The sequence below is a fragment of the Perognathus longimembris genome, chromosome 8 (assembly GCF_023159225.1).
Source record: "Perognathus longimembris pacificus isolate PPM17 chromosome 8, ASM2315922v1, whole genome shotgun sequence".
Classification (NCBI taxonomy): Eukaryota; Metazoa; Chordata; class Mammalia; order Rodentia; family Heteromyidae; genus Perognathus; species Perognathus longimembris.
Genome location: NC_063168.1, coordinates 34,542,435 through 34,559,307, shown reverse-complemented (window position 1 = coordinate 34,559,307; position 16,873 = coordinate 34,542,435). Strand labels below are relative to the sequence as shown.

The following is a 16,873-nucleotide window of genomic DNA, read 5'->3' as shown; positions in this document are numbered from 1 at the left end:
GATGCATACAATGTACCTGGAATGTTTACACCCTTTACTGTATTTTTGAGCTCTCCTCCCTTTCCTTTCCTGTCTTCTAACAGTATTTGGTGAGTTTCATTTCACTATCTTTGGGGGGGGGCGTGGGGGAGCGCACGTGCATGCGTGCGTGTGTGTGTGTGTGTGTGTGTGTGTGTGTGTAAAATATAATGTAATGTACTCTAGTCCTCTTCACTGTTCAGTACTCTCCCTCCTCCCTCTAGCCTTCCACTGATCCTTCTGGAAGTTCACTTTTACTCTTGCCCATTGATATTACTATCATCAACATTTTAGGTCTCGATTTCACATACAACTGAAAACATGAATAAGTATGTTTAAAATGTGGCTATTTTACTGTCTTCTAGAAATCTGTTTAAAGATAAAATTGTTTTCATAATTTTTTTACACTTTCCCAAAGAGAGCTACTACTAACAGTGTAAATTGTACCACTGCCCAAAGCTGATATTTCTAGAATTTCATCTATCAGTAACAGTACAACAATGCAAGGAGCCAGGGAGAAGATAGAAAAACTTGGCAGAACATTTTAGTGACTTTACACAGTCCTCTCAGTACATTAAAGTCTTCAACTTTATGTGCTGGAAAAGTCTATTTCTATTAAGTCAAAATAACTCTCACGATAACGTTTTTGTCAGCTTTAATGCTAAGGAGAAGTAAAAAAAAAATATTGATGGTAGGTATCTTAACACTAAGAATGGACAGAAAGTTGTTGTTCAATACAAGAAAATATCATAATGGCATGACCTATTGTATTCTTATTTTACCAGAATGTCATCTTTGCCTCAGTTAAGAAATGCCTAATACAGACTTTTGAATATTTTCCAGAACAATGTGAATATTATTGCCTCTTTTTCTAAGAAGTGAATAAAGGATCTTTGTTCTTAATGGAATACCTATCTCTACATTTTTCTTCATAGTATTTGGCTTCTAGTTTGATATTAAAAAAATAATATTCTAGAGCTCTTTCAAAGTTCATACAAAAATATCTGAACTAGTTTGATAATAAAACATGATCAAAAAGAAAACGTGAAAACGTGGTATTTGGTGTTTTTTTTTGATAGTTAATTTTTTTATTTTTTTATTAATTGGACATAAATTTTTTTACAAGGTGTTGTGCAAAGAGGGTGCAGTTACATAGTAGGGCAGTGTGTACATTTCTTATGATATCTTACGACCTGTTTTTCTATCCCTTGTCTAGGTCAGGTTGACATATATGCAATATACAATGTATCAAGAACATATACAGTATTCACAGACTTGGTCTCTACTGTCTCTCCGTCTCCCTTTGTTAACAGTCATATATCAGGGAGATCATGCCCCTTTGTTTTCTGTGTTCTAGGCTTGTCTCACTCAACATTATTTGTTCGAGTTCTGACCATTTCCCTGCGAATAACAGTATTTCACCATTCCTAATTGCTGTGTAGTATTCCATTGTGTATAAGTACCATATTTTTTGGATCCATTCGTCTGTGGAGGGGCATCTGGGTTGTTTCCATATTTTAGCTATTGTGAATTGTGCCGTGATAAACATGGAGGTACAAATGCCTTTTTTTTTTTTTTGGCCAGTCCTGGGTGGACTCAGGGCCTGAGCACTGTCCCTGGCTTCTTCCCGCTCAAGGCTAGCACTCTGCCACGTGAGCCACAGCATCGCTTCTGGCCGTTTTTTCTGTATATGTGGTGCTGGGGAATCGAACCTAGGGCCTCGTGTATCCGAGGCAGGCACTCTTGCCACTAGGCCATATCCCCAGCCCCTACAAATGCCTTTTTGATATCTTGGATTTTGCTGTTTAGGATAGATGCCTAGGAATGGTATGGCTGGGTCATAGGGTAGGTCTATATTGAGCTTTTTGAGAAACCTCCATACTGTTCTCCAAAGTGGTTGTACTAATTTGCACTCCCACCAACAATGGAGAAGGGTTCCTCTTTCCCCACAGCCCCTCCAGCATTTGTTGTTGCCTGAGTTCAGAGTATAGGCCATTCTAACTGGGGTGAGGTGGTATCTCAGGGTTGTTTTTATTTGCATTTCCTTTACTAGCAGGGATGTTGAGCATTTCCTCATATGTTTCTTTGCCATTTTTATATCTTCTCTTGTGAAGTCTCTCTTTAGCTCTTTTGCCCATTTCCTAATAGGTTTATTGGGCTTGGAGGGGCTTAGTTTTTTGAGTTCTCTGTAGATGACCGATATCAGGCCTTTGTCTGTTGCTGTGCTGGTAAATATCCTTTCCCATATCGTTGGCTGTCTTTCTATTTTGGTGGCTATGTCCTTAGCTGTGCAGAAACTTTTTAATTTGTAGTAGTCCCATTTGTCGAGTCTTTCCCCTATTTGTTGTGCCCCTGGGACTCTATTCAGGAAGTTCCTTCCTGTGCCTATAAGTTCTAGTGTCTTTCCTACTCTGTCCTTCAGTAGTTTCAAGGATTAAGGTCTGATGTTGGTGTCCTTGATCCATTTTGAGTTGATCTTGGTGCATGGTGATAGGCTTGGGTCTACTTTGAGTTTTCTGCATATGGCTGCCCAGTTCTCCCAGCACCAGTAGTTGAAGAGGCTATGTTTATTCCATTGTATGTCTTTAGCTCCTTTGTCGAATATCAGTTGGCTGTAAGAGTGCGGTTTTATTTCTGGGTCTTCAGTTCTAATCCATTGGTCTTCCGATCTGTTTTTATACCAATACCATGCTGTTTTTGTTATGATGGCCTTGTAGTAGAGCTTGAAGTCAGGTATTGTGATACCTCCTGCACTGCTTTTTTTGCCTAGAATTGCTTTGGCTATTCTAGGTTTTTTGCTGTTCCATATGAATTTATGGATTGGTTTCTCTATTTCAGTGAAAAATGTGGCTGGGATTTTGATAGGTATTGCATTGAATTTGTATAACAATTTGGGCAATATGGCCATTTTCACTATATTGATTCTGCCTACCCATGAGCATGGGAGGTCTTTCCATCTCCTTGTGTCTTCTTTGATTTCCCTTATTAGATTTTTGTAGTTTTCATTGAATAGGTCCGTCACGTCCTTGGTTAAGTTGATTCCTAGGTACTTTATTCTTTTTTTGGCTACTGTAAATGGAATTGTTTCCATAATTTCCTTTTCTGTTTGTCTATTGCTGGTGTACAGAAAAGCTGCTGACTTTTGTGGGTTGATTTTGTATCCTGCTACTTTGCCAAATTGGTTTATTAGGTGTAGGAGTTTGGGTACTGAGTTTTTTGGGTCCATCAGATATAAGATCATGTCGTCTGCAACTAGGGATAACTTGATTTCTTCCTTGCCAATGTGGATCCCTTTGATGTCCTCCTCTTGCCTTATTGCTATGGCTAAGGATTCCAGCACTATGTTGAACAGAAGTGGGGAGAGTGGGCATCCTTGTCTTGTTCCTGAGTTTAGGGGGAATGATTTAAGTTTCTCTCCATTTAATATGATATTAGCAGTTGGTCTGTTGTATATGGCTTTTATTGTTTTGAGGAATGTTCCATCTATTCCTGTTCTCTCCAAAGCTTTTAATAGGTATGGATGTTGTATTTTGTCAAAGGCTTTTTGGGCATCGACTGAGATAACAATGTCATTCTTGATTTTAGTTCTGTTTATGTGGTGAATTACGTTGATTGATTTACGGATGTTGAACTATCCTTGTGACTGAGGGATGAAGCCTACTTGGTCATGATGTATGATATTCTTAATCAGTTTCTGGATCCTATTAGCTAATATTTTATTGAGGAGCTTTGCATCTGTGTTCATTAGTGATATTGGTCTGTAGTTCTCTTTTTTTGTTGGATCTTTGCCTGGTTTGGGAATGAGTATGATATTAGCTTCGTAGAATGAATTTGGGATTTCTCCCTCCGTTTCTATTTCGTGGAAGAGTTTGAGGAGTATTGGAATTAGCTCCTCACTAAAGGTTTTGTAGAATTCGTTGGTGAATCCATCTGGGCCTGGGCTTTTCTTAGTAGGGAGGTTCTTGATTACCTCCTGTATCTCACCGTAAGTTATTGGTTTATTTAGTTGATTTATTTCTTCTTGGTTCAGTTTGGGCAGTTTGTACTTCTCTAAGAATTGATCCATTTCTGCAAAATTATTGTTTTTTGCTGAGTAGAGGTTTTGGAAATAGCTCCTTATGATTGTTTGAATATCGTGTGTACTTGTTGTAATTTTTCCTGTGGAGTCCCTGATTTTACGAATATGAGTCTCTTCTTTTTTTTGTAAGTCTTGCAAGGGGTCTGTCAATTTTGTTTATTTTCTCAAAGAACCAGCTTTTAGTCTTATTTATTTGTTGAATGGTCTTTCTATTTTCAATCAGATTTATCTCTTCTTTAATCTTTGTGATCTCTCCCCTCCTAGTCGTTTTAGATTCTGTCATTTCTTGTTTCTCCAGTTGTTTTAGTTTCATCGTGAGGGTATTCACCTGCTCTGCTTCCATTCTTTTAATGTGGGTGCTGAGTGCAATGATCTTGCCCCTCAGTACTGCCTTAGCTGTGTCCCATAGGTTTCTTTGTGATGTGTTTTCTTTGTCATTGTGGCTTATGAATTCGTTGATTTCATCTTTAATTTGATCTGTGGCCCAAGTGTTGGATAGCAGCCTGGGGTTTAGCCTCCAAGAGTGTGTTTAGGCTCTGTGGTATCCTTTGTTGTTGAGGGTTACCTTTAATCCACTGTGATCAGATATAATACATGGGATGACGTAAATACTTTTGTATTTGCTGAGGTTCTTTGTCTGGGCTATGACGTGGTCTATTTTGGAATATGATCCATGGGCTGCTGAAAAGAAGGTGTATTGCGTCTCTGTAGGGTGAAAGGTTCTATATAGGTCTGTTGGATCCATTTGGGAAATGGTGTTATTTAGGTCCTCAGCTCCCTTACTAATCCTCTGGGTGTTGGATCTGTCTCTTGGAGAGAGAGGAGTATTAAAGTCACCCACTATGATTGTGTTTGCGTCTATCTTGCTCTGTAATTCTGTGAGAATTTGCTTGACATATGTCGGGCCTCTTTTGTTTGGTGAGTATACATTTATCACCGTGATTTCTTGATTCTGGATTTTTCCTTGTATTAATATGTAGTGTCCTTCTTTGTCTTTTTGAGTGGACTTTAAAGAGAAGTCCAGCTTGTCTGAGATCAGAATGGCTACACCTGCCGTTTTGGTGGATGCATTTGCTTGGTAGATCTTGCTCCATCCTTTCACTCGAAGCCTGTTTTTGTCCCTTGCTGTAAGGTGGGTCTCTTGTACACAGCAGATGTCAACTTTTTGTTTGCGAATCCATTCTGCCAGTCTGCTCCTCTTTATCGGGGAGTTTAAACCATTTATATTTAAAGAGATCAAGGATAAGGGTGTTTTTTCTCCTTCCATTTTCTTGGTGGGCTGTTTTTTCTTCTTTTTTTTTTCTTCCTTGTCTTTAGGGAGCTTGTGTTTCTGCTGGACTTTGGCTATTGAAGTTTCTTTCTGATTCTGTCTTTGTGTCTTTTACGATCTCTGTTGGGTGGGGTTCCCCTCTTAATATTCGCTGTTGGGCTGGTTTTTTTATTCACATACTCCTTTAGCTCCTCTTTGGTGTGGAAAGATCTGGTTCTCCCTTCGAATGTGAACTCCAATTTCGCTGGATATTTGATCCGAGGTTGTAAATTGTTATTCTGGAGTACTTGGATGGTGTTCTTCCACTCACTTCGAGCTTGGTAAGTTTGTGTGGATAAGTCGGATGTTATTCGAATCCTCTTCCCATTGAAAAAAGTTTCCTTCTTCGCTTTGGCTGAATTCAGAATTTGCTCTTTAATCTTGAGGTCTGTAGTCTTGAATATTATGTGCCTTGGGGTGGCTTTCCTGGGGTCTGGCCTGCCAGGTGTCCTATAGGCTTCGGTTACCTGGATGGGGTCCCCTGTGAGATTGGGGAAGTTTTCTGCAATAACTTTATTGAGAACATGATTAAGCCCTCTGCTCTGGTATTCGGCTCCTTCTTCTATTCCAATTATGCGCAGATTATATCTCTTGTCTTTGTCCATTAGTTCCTGGATTAGTCTTCCCTGAAGCTTCACCTTTTCTTGGAGAGTGGTCATTTTCTGGTTGTTGTCAGCTGCTTCATCGTCCAGGCGAGAGATTCTGGATTCTATATGGTCTACTCTTTGTGTTATGGTTTCAATTGCGGAGTTTATGGATGTCAGAGAGCTATTTATGGTTGTCATATCAGCTCTGATCGTGGAGATTTCTTCCTTTAAAGAGTTGTATTTTAAATCTATTTTTTCATGCATTTCAATTCTCAGGATGTGGAGATTTTCTTTAAAGGCAGCTTGCATTGTATCCAGTTTTGCTTCCATTTCTTTAATGCAGGCTTGCATTGTATCCAGTTTTGCTTCCATTTCTTTCTTGGCTTCCTGGGTGTCCTTCCAGATTTCCGCTCTAAATTCCTGGAATTGTTTTCTGATTTCATTTCTGACGCTTTCGATCATTCCTGTTAACATGGCCTCATTTGCTTTTTTAGTCTCCATCTCCTCTTCAGTCGTGCTGCTTTTTGGAGCTGGCGAGTTGGCTTGCCCTTTGATGAACTGAGTTATGTTTCTTTGTCATTTGCGCATCTGGAGATCTGGATGGCTTCTCAGGTTTGGTTTGTAGCTCTTCCCTCCCCCCTTTGTAGACGTGTCTACGGCAGCAAGTGCTGCCGCTGTGGCCCCGCCCACCAGTGCAGGGTATGCCTACCAGAGCGGGTGCTGTTGCCGGGGGCCCCGCCCTCTTGTGCGCTGTGCGTCTACTGCAACAGGCACTTCGGCGGGATATGCCTCCCAGAGCAAGTCCTGGGTTGTTGGGTTGTGCTTGCGCCCTCCCACGAGTCCGTTGGGGGGGGCGGTATGTGTGGGGTCCAGTGGGATCGACTGTCCGGGTGTGGCTTGGCACCTTCAGACCTCACCTCTGCTGTGAGTGGGGGACGTGATCAGGCTCAGGTGACCCTGCTGGGCTGGTAGTGCCCACCAGCGCCTGTGGTTTTAGTTGTAAGAGTCTGCGAGGTCCAGGCGCCTCGGGTGGGGTTTGCACAACCGGCCGTCTCCTGGCCCCTGTTGGGAAGGGGGCGGGGCCGGTTCTGCCAGTTCAGGAACCTGTGGGGTGTTGGTGCTGCTGGGCCCTTCCCCTGCTAAACTGACTTCCCAGCACCTGATGGGAGCTTCCCCGCCTGATTTGGGGGTTCTTTGTTCCCTCAGGGGTGGGGGAGGGGGAGGGAGGGCACTCACTTTTGCTGCTTTGTGTGTGTGTCCCGCGCAGCCGTTGGCCCTTCAGGGGTTGGCGAAGTGTCGTGGTGACTTCCCTGGTTCCTGATTTCTGCCCTGCTGGGTTCCCTTGTCCCAACCCGGTGTGGACCCGAACTTCTCGTCGCTGCCGGTGTGTGTCTTGGTCCGCACCCTGCCTTGTGTCCGTGGGGTCTCCCACTATATGAATTCTGCGCTCCTGGCAGCCTGTCTGCCGATCGCCGGGTTCCCCTTTCCCAGCCTGACCCTATTTGGGCCAGGGTCGGCTGGTGGGGGGAGGGTGCCCCGGTGAGTCTCCGGCTCCGTGTAGGTTTTCAGTTCTTCTTTTTTTGCTCCTTTTTGTTTTCCTGCGTTTCTCCACTGCTTCTGGCTGCTGGTTTTGCTGGGTTCTTGATGGGGTGTTGGGTGTTGGAGTTCCCAGCTCACTATGCCGTTGGAGTGAGTCGGGCTGCCTCCCTATTCTATCGGCGCCATCTTTCCTCCCTGGTATTTGGTGTTTTGAACTTGGCTTTTCTTGCACAACTTGATCTCCAGTTTCATTCATTCTCCTGAAAATGATGTAGTTTGGTTCTTTGTATAACTGAAAAAAACCCTATTGTTCATATATATATGAAATGTATCTACTCATTGATTTAGTATGTGTTTGCTTTCTTTTTTTTTTGGCCAGTCCTGGGCCTTGGACTCAGGGCCTAAGCACTGTCCCTGGCTTCTTCCCGCTCAAGGCTAGCACTCTGCCACTTGAGCCATAGCGCCGCTTCTGGCCGTTTTCTGTATATGTGGTGCTGGGGAATCGAACCTAGGGCCTCGGGTATACCGAGGCAGGCACTCTTGCCATTAGGCTATATCCCCAGCCCCTGTGTTTGCTTTCTTTAAGCAAACATAATCTGCACATAAAATTTCTCCCTTCCCCTTGGTCCTGGGGCTTGAACTCTGGGCCTGGATGCTGTCCCTGAGCTTCTTTTGCTCTGGGTTAGCACTCTACCCCCTGAGCCAAAATACCACTTCTGGCTTTTTCTGAGTAGATTATGGAAGACTTGCCTGCTCGGGCTGGTTTCGAACTGCAATTCCCGGATCTCAGCCTCCTGAATAGCTAGGATTACAGGTGTGAGCCATAAGCACCCAGCCATAAAATTTGTGAAGACCTGGTGTGATGGGGCATGCCTATAATCATAGCTGTTTGGGAGGCACAGACAGGAGGCTTGTAGTTCAAGGCAAGCCAGCACAGATGAGATCCTATTTGAAAAATAGACTGTGAAAGCAAAAGGACTTGGGGATGTGATTCAAATGGCAGATCACTTGCCTAGCAAGTATAAGGCCCTGAGTTCAATCCTCAGTACCCAGTGTCACAAAAAATAAAATAAATTACTATGAATGAAAACTAGCTATTTTACATCAACTGATATCTTTCTTTCTCTACAATGTTGATTTAAATTTTAGCATATTCCTATATAGCTATACTGTTCTTATGTGAAATATAAGTAAACTTTTCTAATGGACTTTAATTTTTAAAGTGTAGGTTTTTGATTCAGTATTGTGAGGTCAAATCCCCACCAGTCTACTGTTGTCAACTAATTTCATCTCTTTAAAATTAGTTCCACCATGTGCTGGTGGCTGACACCTGTAATCCTAACTACTCAGGAGGCTGAGATCTGAGGATCATGGTTCAAAGCTAGTCTGGGCAGAAAAGTCCATGAGATTCTTATTTCCAATAAACCACTTGGAAAAATCTAGAAGTGGCACTGTGGCTCAAGTGTTTGAGTGGTAGCCTTGATTAAAAGAAGCTCAAGGACAGTGTCTGGGCCCTGAGTTCAAGCCCCCAGCACTGGCACAAAAAATGAAAACTAAAGTCAGTTCTTTATATATAAAAATGAGAATAGTAGTAATTCCTGCAAGATTTAGGAGATAATTTACAGACTGGACCACATGCATATTTGTTGAATGAATACTAATCCTCTGAGTCTAACTTGCATTCATTTAAAAAAATTAATTTATTAGTGTCAATTTTCAACTCCAAATCCCAGATTTACTCACATAGTTGCTTCTTTTGTTTATTTTTATTTTTTTTATTTCCAGTCTTGGGGCTTGAAATCAGGGCCTGGGCATTGCCCCTGAACCTCTTTGTGTTCAAGGCCAGTGTTCTACCTCTTGAGCCACAGTGCCACTTATGGCTTTTTCTGAGTAGTTTATTGGAGATAAGAGTCTCATGGACTTTCTTGCCGGGGCTGGCTTTGAACCATGATCCTCAGAGCAAAGCCTCCTGAGTAGCTAGGATTATAGGCAAGCATGAGCCGCCGGTGTCTGGTGCATAGTTCCTTTTTGAATGTGTCTAGAATTTATCAAAAACTGTTTAGTGACTACCTGATAATAGTAAAAGGCATTCTTGAGATTGATTACCATTCTATTTTTGTGTAGTATAGATTTGAATGCTACTAAGATCATTGAGTATGGTGGATAAGGGTAAGACCTAGCAAGATTAAGCTCTGTATAACAATTCTGCACTCTAAAATGCCAATATACTTACTATTCAGTCCCTGAACAACAGCTGCTTGACATTGAAGATTGTGACCTAAAAGTGGTGAGACTATGTTTTCAAGTGTTCCTTCCTGATGAATGTGGTAATTTGACAACAGCCCTTCCTCCTGTTGTCTCTAACCCAATTTATGACAACCGTAAGTACTTTATTTTCTCATATTGTAGTTTTATCTTAAATGCTTACTGAGCTGTACTGCTTGTCCCACATTGTCTTTTCAATTGCTGCATATTTCATTTTATGCTTGATTACTAATTTAAAAAAATAATTACCCTGGGTATTTGTTTTATTTACTTCTCGTTTTTTTTCTTTTTGCCCTAACACATTATACTGCAATAAATGTCCTTGTGAAATACATATGTTGTATTACTCTGGTACAAAGTTCCAGAAATAGAAATTTAAAAAAATGCTACATCAATGTATATATTTGTCTGAAAACATAGTAAAGTGTTTATTATTGTATATGTACAAACAGATACATGTTCACCAATGGGGTATATCTATACCTGTTTTGCATATAGAAGGATAATGGGCCATACAGCTATGAAGGTAGATCTGAATATCCTTGTCACAGAAAGCTTTGAATGCCTGTGAGAATGAAAGTGATTATATTGGGCAGAAAGAAGGAATATAAAGAAAATTATGTTACTCTAGGACTACGGTCAATGATTTAAAAATATTAGAGCTGAGGGAAGCACTCAAGTGGTAGACCAAGCCCTAACTTTAATTTACTACTGCTGCTGATAATAATAATAGTAATATAACAACAACAACAGCAACAACAACATCATAATGACAGTGTATAGTAGGGATTAGAAGACTCAGAATGTTGAAACAGAAAGATATTTTTTAGGAAAAATGTCACCACCTAGAAATAAAGTCACAAGGTTCTAAATCAAGTTAGGTACAATAGTTAGAAAACAGTGGGGAAAATATCCTTTATTTTCACATTAAAACTTTTATCTGTTCTGTTAATAACTTTTCCTTAAATTCTATCCCTTACAATGGAGTAAAAATGTGTTACTAACATAGCAACCCATTTTTTAAAATTCTTTATACATAGGTGCCCCAAATACTGCAGAATTAAGGATTTGTCGTGTAAACAAAAACTGTGGAAGTGTCAAAGGGGGAGATGAAATATTCCTACTTTGTGATAAAGTTCAGAAAGGTGATTATATATTTTGTTTGTTATGTTGAATGAAGAATACTCAGAGGGGCTGGGGATATGGCCTAGTGGCAAGAGTGCTTGCCTCGTATACATGAAGCCCTGGGTTCGATTCTCCAGCGCCACATATATAGAAAATGGCCAGAAGTGGCGCTGTGGCTCAAGTGGCAGAGTGCTGCTAGCCTTGAGCAAAAAGAAGCCAGGGACAGTGCTCAGGCCCTGAGTCCAGGGCCCAGGACTGGCAAAAAAAAGAATACTTAGAGTGATAGCTACATTTTTCTTGGATTTTTCTATCATTACTACTTCTTTGGCTTCTTGTTCACTAGATGATATAGAAGTTCGTTTTGTGTTGAATGATTGGGAAGCAAAAGGTATCTTTTCACAAGCTGATGTACATCGGCAAGTTGCCATTGTTTTCAAGACTCCTCCATTTTGCAAAGTTATATCAGAACCAGTAACAGTGAAAATGCAACTGCGAAGACCTTCTGACCAGGAAGTTAGCAAATCCATGGATTTTAGATATCTGCCAGATGAAAAAGGTATAGCACTTTGGTAGTAATGATTTATATATTCCTTACAGTTGATCCTGCTAGTAACATTGTAAGAAACATTTGAGTACAGTTTTGTATATTCCTAGCCAGATTTTTTTCTTGGTAGTTTTCACCTTTTTTTCTTCTTTGCATCAAGCTGAGGAAAAAAATCAGTTTCTAAAATATTTGTTATTTTATTATATTTATTATTTTTATTTTGTTTATATTATATCCTATGTATAGATTGAAAACTTCCCACTCAGAGAATATTTTGGGTTTTTTAATCAGACCTTATTGATATTGGCCTACAGATATCACAAGAAAACAAGATGAATACTTCATAGAATTTTTGGTTTTTAAATTGGGTGCTTGGTATATAGCCAAGGCTGGTCTTGAATTTATGATCCTCTTAACATCTCAAGTATTGGAATTCTGACATGTGCAACTAGGCCTGGGTTTTAAACCATTTTTTAAGAGGAAAATAACCTTTACTACTGATGTGGGATATATTATATAGTACTAATAATCATTAAATCAATATTATGTGCTTTAAAGTATTTTCTTTGCACAAATAAAGTACTTCTTTATTTGGAGTGCATAATCACATGATCATTCACCTGCTTTCCTGATTTCTTTTCAATCAGATGCTTATGGCAATAAATCAAAGAAACAAAAAACAACTCTACTTTTCCAGAAACTATGGCAGGATTGTGGTAAGAAAATTTTAGGTTGATTCATATTTAAATAGATTTTGTTTTATTTGCTTTGTACAATTTTTTCAAAATTTAAATTATTTTCCAAATTACATTTAATAATAGAAAACCTTTATTATAACAGCTAATTTTCCAGAGAAAGCAAGACCTACTCCTCCAGGGTCAATAGGAGAAGGAAGATTCATCAAAAAAGGTACTTTATCCTCTATAGACTATTCCTGATGATCAGAAAAATTATTGCTTTATACAGTATATTAGAATTTCATTTTTAGCAATAAATACTATTTTTTGATATTTTTCTCTCCTATAATTTTTTCATGCTTTCAATATTAACTAAATTGGCCTTGGCCCCTGAAGTTTATGTTAGAAACTTACTGTGTCATGGGGATTTGTTGTTCAAGAATTGATATTTTTAAAGAGCTTCAGGAATGACTCAAATGTAGAGCACTGGGCTTCAATTTTCAGTACTTAAAATTATCTTTTATTAATATAAAGGCAAATTTATTTATTTTTATTTTTTAAATATATCTCTCTCATGTTTCTTTTTTTATTTCTTTATTGTCAAAGTGATGTATAGAGGGGTTATAGTTTCATACGTAAGGCAGTGTGTACATTTCTTTCTTTCTTTTTTATTTTTTTATTTTTGCCAGTCCTGGGCCTTGGACTCAGGGCCTGAGCACTGTCCCTGGCTTCTTTTTGCTCAAGGCTAGCACTTTACCACTTGAGCCACAGCGCCACTTCCGGCTTTTTCTGTTTATGTGGTGCTGAGGAATCGAACTCAGGGCTTCATGCATGCAAGGCAAGCACTCTACCACTAAGCCATATTCCCAGCCCAGCAATTTTATTTTTAATGTGTCAATGGAAGATATAATTTAGATCTGGTTAGTCACTTACGTTATCAACACAGCCAACGACTGCTTGATTACATTTTAGCTCTAGCTGTTGTGTGTGTGTGTGTGTGTGTGTGTGTGTGTGTGTGTGTGTCTAGCTGTCATGTTGTGTTCGCATGCATGCATGCACATAAGTGCACACATGTGTATCTTTACACTGTAGCAACAAGGTTGAATAGTTCCAACAGAGACTATTGGAACGAAGCCTAAAATTTGCCAACCTTTGGTTTAGATAATTCACCCAAGGAAGGGTTAATGGGAAGTCTTTTCTTTCCCCTTACATCTTTAAATTAGCACTTTTTTCTTGGTTTACTATATGTAAAGTATATGTATACTATATGTATAGTATTTATACATTAGTAAGTATGGAATTTTATTTTTCCATTTTTTTTTTTTGCCAGTCCTAGCTAGAGCTTGAACTCAGGTCCTGGGCACTTTGAGCCTCAGCGCCACTTCTGGCTTTTTCTATTTATGTGGTACTGAAGAATCGAACCCAGGGCTTTATGATTAGTAGGCAAATATTCTACCTCTACCACGAAACCACATTCTTAGCACCTCCATTAATTTTTCGACTGGGAATTTTTTAAAACCTTACAGTTATATCTTAATATGTTCTTAAAAGTGTATTTTTTAGTCCTTCTGAATGTTTTCTCCATTTCATTTTGACTATGTGATGATTTTGGCTATTTGATTTCTGTTCATTAAGATTCTGAAACTTATCTTTTTAAAAATATATTCAGAACAAAGTATATTATTAAAATAAATTCAGAAAATAGATTTTCATGTTTACCTGGAAATTACATACCCCATAGCAACTTATGAAAGTCCTTTTACATGTATATGTTACAGAATGGAATTTGGAACTTGTATATTCATATGAGCTTAAAAAAAATTTTTTTTAATGCAAGCTTGGCACCAATGGTTCATGCCTAGCTACCTAGGAAACTGAGATCTGAGAATCAGGTCCAAAGCCAGTCTGGGAAAACTCCTTGAGACTTTTATCTCCAAATAACCAGCAAAAAGCCAGAACAGGAGATATGGCTCAAGTGATAGAGCACTAGCCATGAATGAAAAAGATAAGAGTAAAAGGCCCTGAGTTCAAGCCCCAGTACTAGCAAAAAAAAAAAAAATTCACCAGTGTGTTTTTGTGATTTTTAACTTAGAAATAATGCTTGAAATAATTTTGTTCGTTTTAACTTTGTAAAATACATTTTCTTCCCACAGAATCAAATTTGTTTTCTCAATGTGAAGTTTTGTCAGAAGTGCTTAAGACTTCAAGTGTTTCAAGTCAAGGAGAACCATATTATTCCTCTCCTGTATCTATTTCAAGTGGATTACCAAATCATGCTTCCACCATTTCTTCAGTGGTACCTCAGGCTTCTTCAAATTGGTCATCAGTGGCCCAACTCACCTCACATTCAGTCAACACAAATCCATTGGGTAGTTTTTCAAAAGGGACACTTACCTCCTCCCAAGGCATCCCGCCATTTCTGGAAATAACTGGTGTTAATGATTTAAATGCTTCTAGTGCTTGCATTTATAATAATGCTGATGATATAACTAGAATGGAAGCATCCTCCATTTCATCAGCTGACTTATACAGCATTTCTGATGCCAACATGCTTTCTAATTGTCCTAGGAACATTATGACAACCAGCAATGATCAAATGAGGGAAACTGATCATCCAAGACTCGTGAGCATGCATCTTGAAAACCCCTCATGTAACTCACTGTTAGACCCAAGAGACTTGAGACAGCTTCATCAGATGTCTTCTTCCAGTATGTCTACAAGCACCAGTTGCAGTACTACTGGTTTTGTTTCACAATCAAATGCATTTGAGTATTCTGACTTCAGTTGTGCAGACAACAGTCTGATAAGTGAACAGGGACCATCAAATGATACTAATCCAAACAATCATAATTTTGCTCAAAATAGTCAGTATTCAAGTATTGGTCCTATGCAAAGTGAGCAGTTGAGCGACTCCTTTGCATATCAGTTTTTTTAAGTATAACTGGCAGGGTTTACTTTTATTTTGGGTTTTTGTTTGTTTGTCTGTTTGTTTGGTTACCAGTACCGGGGCTTGAACTCAGGGCCTCACACTCTCCCTCAGCTTTTTTGCTCACAGCTGGCCCTCTACCACTTGAGCCATTCCTCCAGTTCTAGCGTTTTGTTGGTTGATTGGAGATGAGAGTCTTGAGGATTTGTCTGCCCAGGCTGGTTTTGTACCTGGGTTTTCAGATCCCAGCTTCCTGCATAGCTAGGATTATGGGTATGAACCACCAGTGTTTGGCAAAACTTGCAGGGTTTTAATCTTTTTAATGTCCAGTCATTTTGTGCAGCGTTTTGTATTTATCTGAGGAAAAATGTACAGAATTCTATTTGTTTGCTTTTGAGAGTTCCAGAATTTTTGTTCAGAGAAATATAAAACTTTAGATATTTAGGATACAAAATTGAAAAATATTTTAAAATAGACACTTAAGACAGGCCCATTTGTCAAAGCCTACTTGGTAAACAGAGATTAGAGGATTATGAGTTGAGAACAGCTTGGGAAACAAGAAGTTCCCAAGACTATTTCAACCTATGTTTAGATACAGTGGTGATGCACTCTTGTTGTCTCAACTTACAGAGGAAGCATGACTTCCAGGCACACAGGTGCCCACCTGCCATCCCCAGCAACATGAGGAAGCACAGGTAGGAGATTCATAATCCAGGCTGGCCTAGGCAAAAAGTAAGACCCAATTTGAAACATAACAAGAGCAAAGAGGACTGGAAGTGTGGCTTGAGAGACAGTACCTATCTATTAAGCAAAAGGCCTTGATGAGCTCAAACCCCAGTACTGCCCCCAAAAAGAAACTTACAAGAATTTTAATGTTATTTCTTCTTTTGAAAGATCTGACCTGATAACCATATGTGATGTGATTTCTAAGAATTTCTGTTGTCATCAGACAGATTTTGAAGAGAATGGTAAAGTTAAGGTCTAGTATTTCCTGATTAAAAAAAATACTTTTATAATGTATTAATATATTCCTAGTTAAATGAGTTAACTCATATTTGCTTTCAAGCAAATGTCAGTTAAGGTAAACTTGTAATGGCTGTGCCATTGGAAAAATAAATTTATTATTTTTGAGGCCCTTAGGCCAAGCTGACCCCTACGGGGTTTTCTCAGGCCTCTTGGGATTTCTTAGATTTATATGTAAATCAAAACTTCTTTAAATGCTTAGTTGGGCAGAAGGCAGTTGAAGTGAGCTTTTGTGTATGGGAGGTTTTATACTATTTAAGCCCTTATCTTTAAAGTTGCACCCATTTTTCACGAAGAAGTTTCCATGGACTTCTTGTATTCCCTCACTCCCTGTGATCTCTTAAAACTGCCTATTTAACATCTCTAGCAAGAAATCTAACTAAAGCTCACACTCAACCTACTCAAACATAAGTTTTGACCTTCCTTCCCTAACTTGCTTCTCCTTCCTTCTTCCTCCAACTCAGTAAATGGCAATGCCATGCTTCTAGTCGCTCATGCAAAAATCTTGATGATTTTTTCTTACATTTCCTCTGTCCAGTCCATCAGTACACCCAGTAGTCCCTAATATATCCAAAGCTGACCACCTCTTTTGGCTTCTACTGTTAACCCCAAGCCACCTCATCTCTTTCCAGGATTAGTGCTATAGCCTCCAAAAACCTTCCTTATATCCTGTGCTCTCTCAGTTCATAACAACCAGAGTAATTATTTTGAAAAAAAAATTTGACCTCATTTACTCAAAACTACCCAGGTGATTCCCCATCTCATTCAGAGTAAAGGTCATG

The 16,873-nt window shown here is 39.3% G+C and overlaps 1 protein-coding gene across 2 annotated transcripts in view; it reads left to right on the top strand.

Moving 5' to 3' along the window:
- Positions 1-15,176, top strand: part of Rel (REL proto-oncogene, NF-kB subunit) — a 40,599-nt gene extending 25,423 nt beyond the window's left edge. The window contains exons 5-10 of one of the 2 annotated variants that reach the window (XM_048352859.1): positions 9,772-9,912; positions 10,837-10,941; positions 11,265-11,477; positions 12,113-12,181; positions 12,306-12,374; positions 14,296-15,176. In XM_048352859.1, coding sequence (XP_048208816.1) covers positions 9,772-9,912; positions 10,837-10,941; positions 11,265-11,477; positions 12,113-12,181; positions 12,306-12,374; positions 14,296-15,077 — 1,379 coding nt within the window. In that variant the 3' untranslated portion in view covers positions 15,078-15,176. The remainder of the gene's footprint in view (positions 1-9,771; positions 9,913-10,836; positions 10,942-11,264; positions 11,478-12,112; positions 12,182-12,305; positions 12,375-14,295) is intronic. The other variant, XM_048352860.1, reaches the window with a different exon arrangement.
- The last annotated feature ends 1,697 nt before the right edge of the window (positions 15,177-16,873 follow it).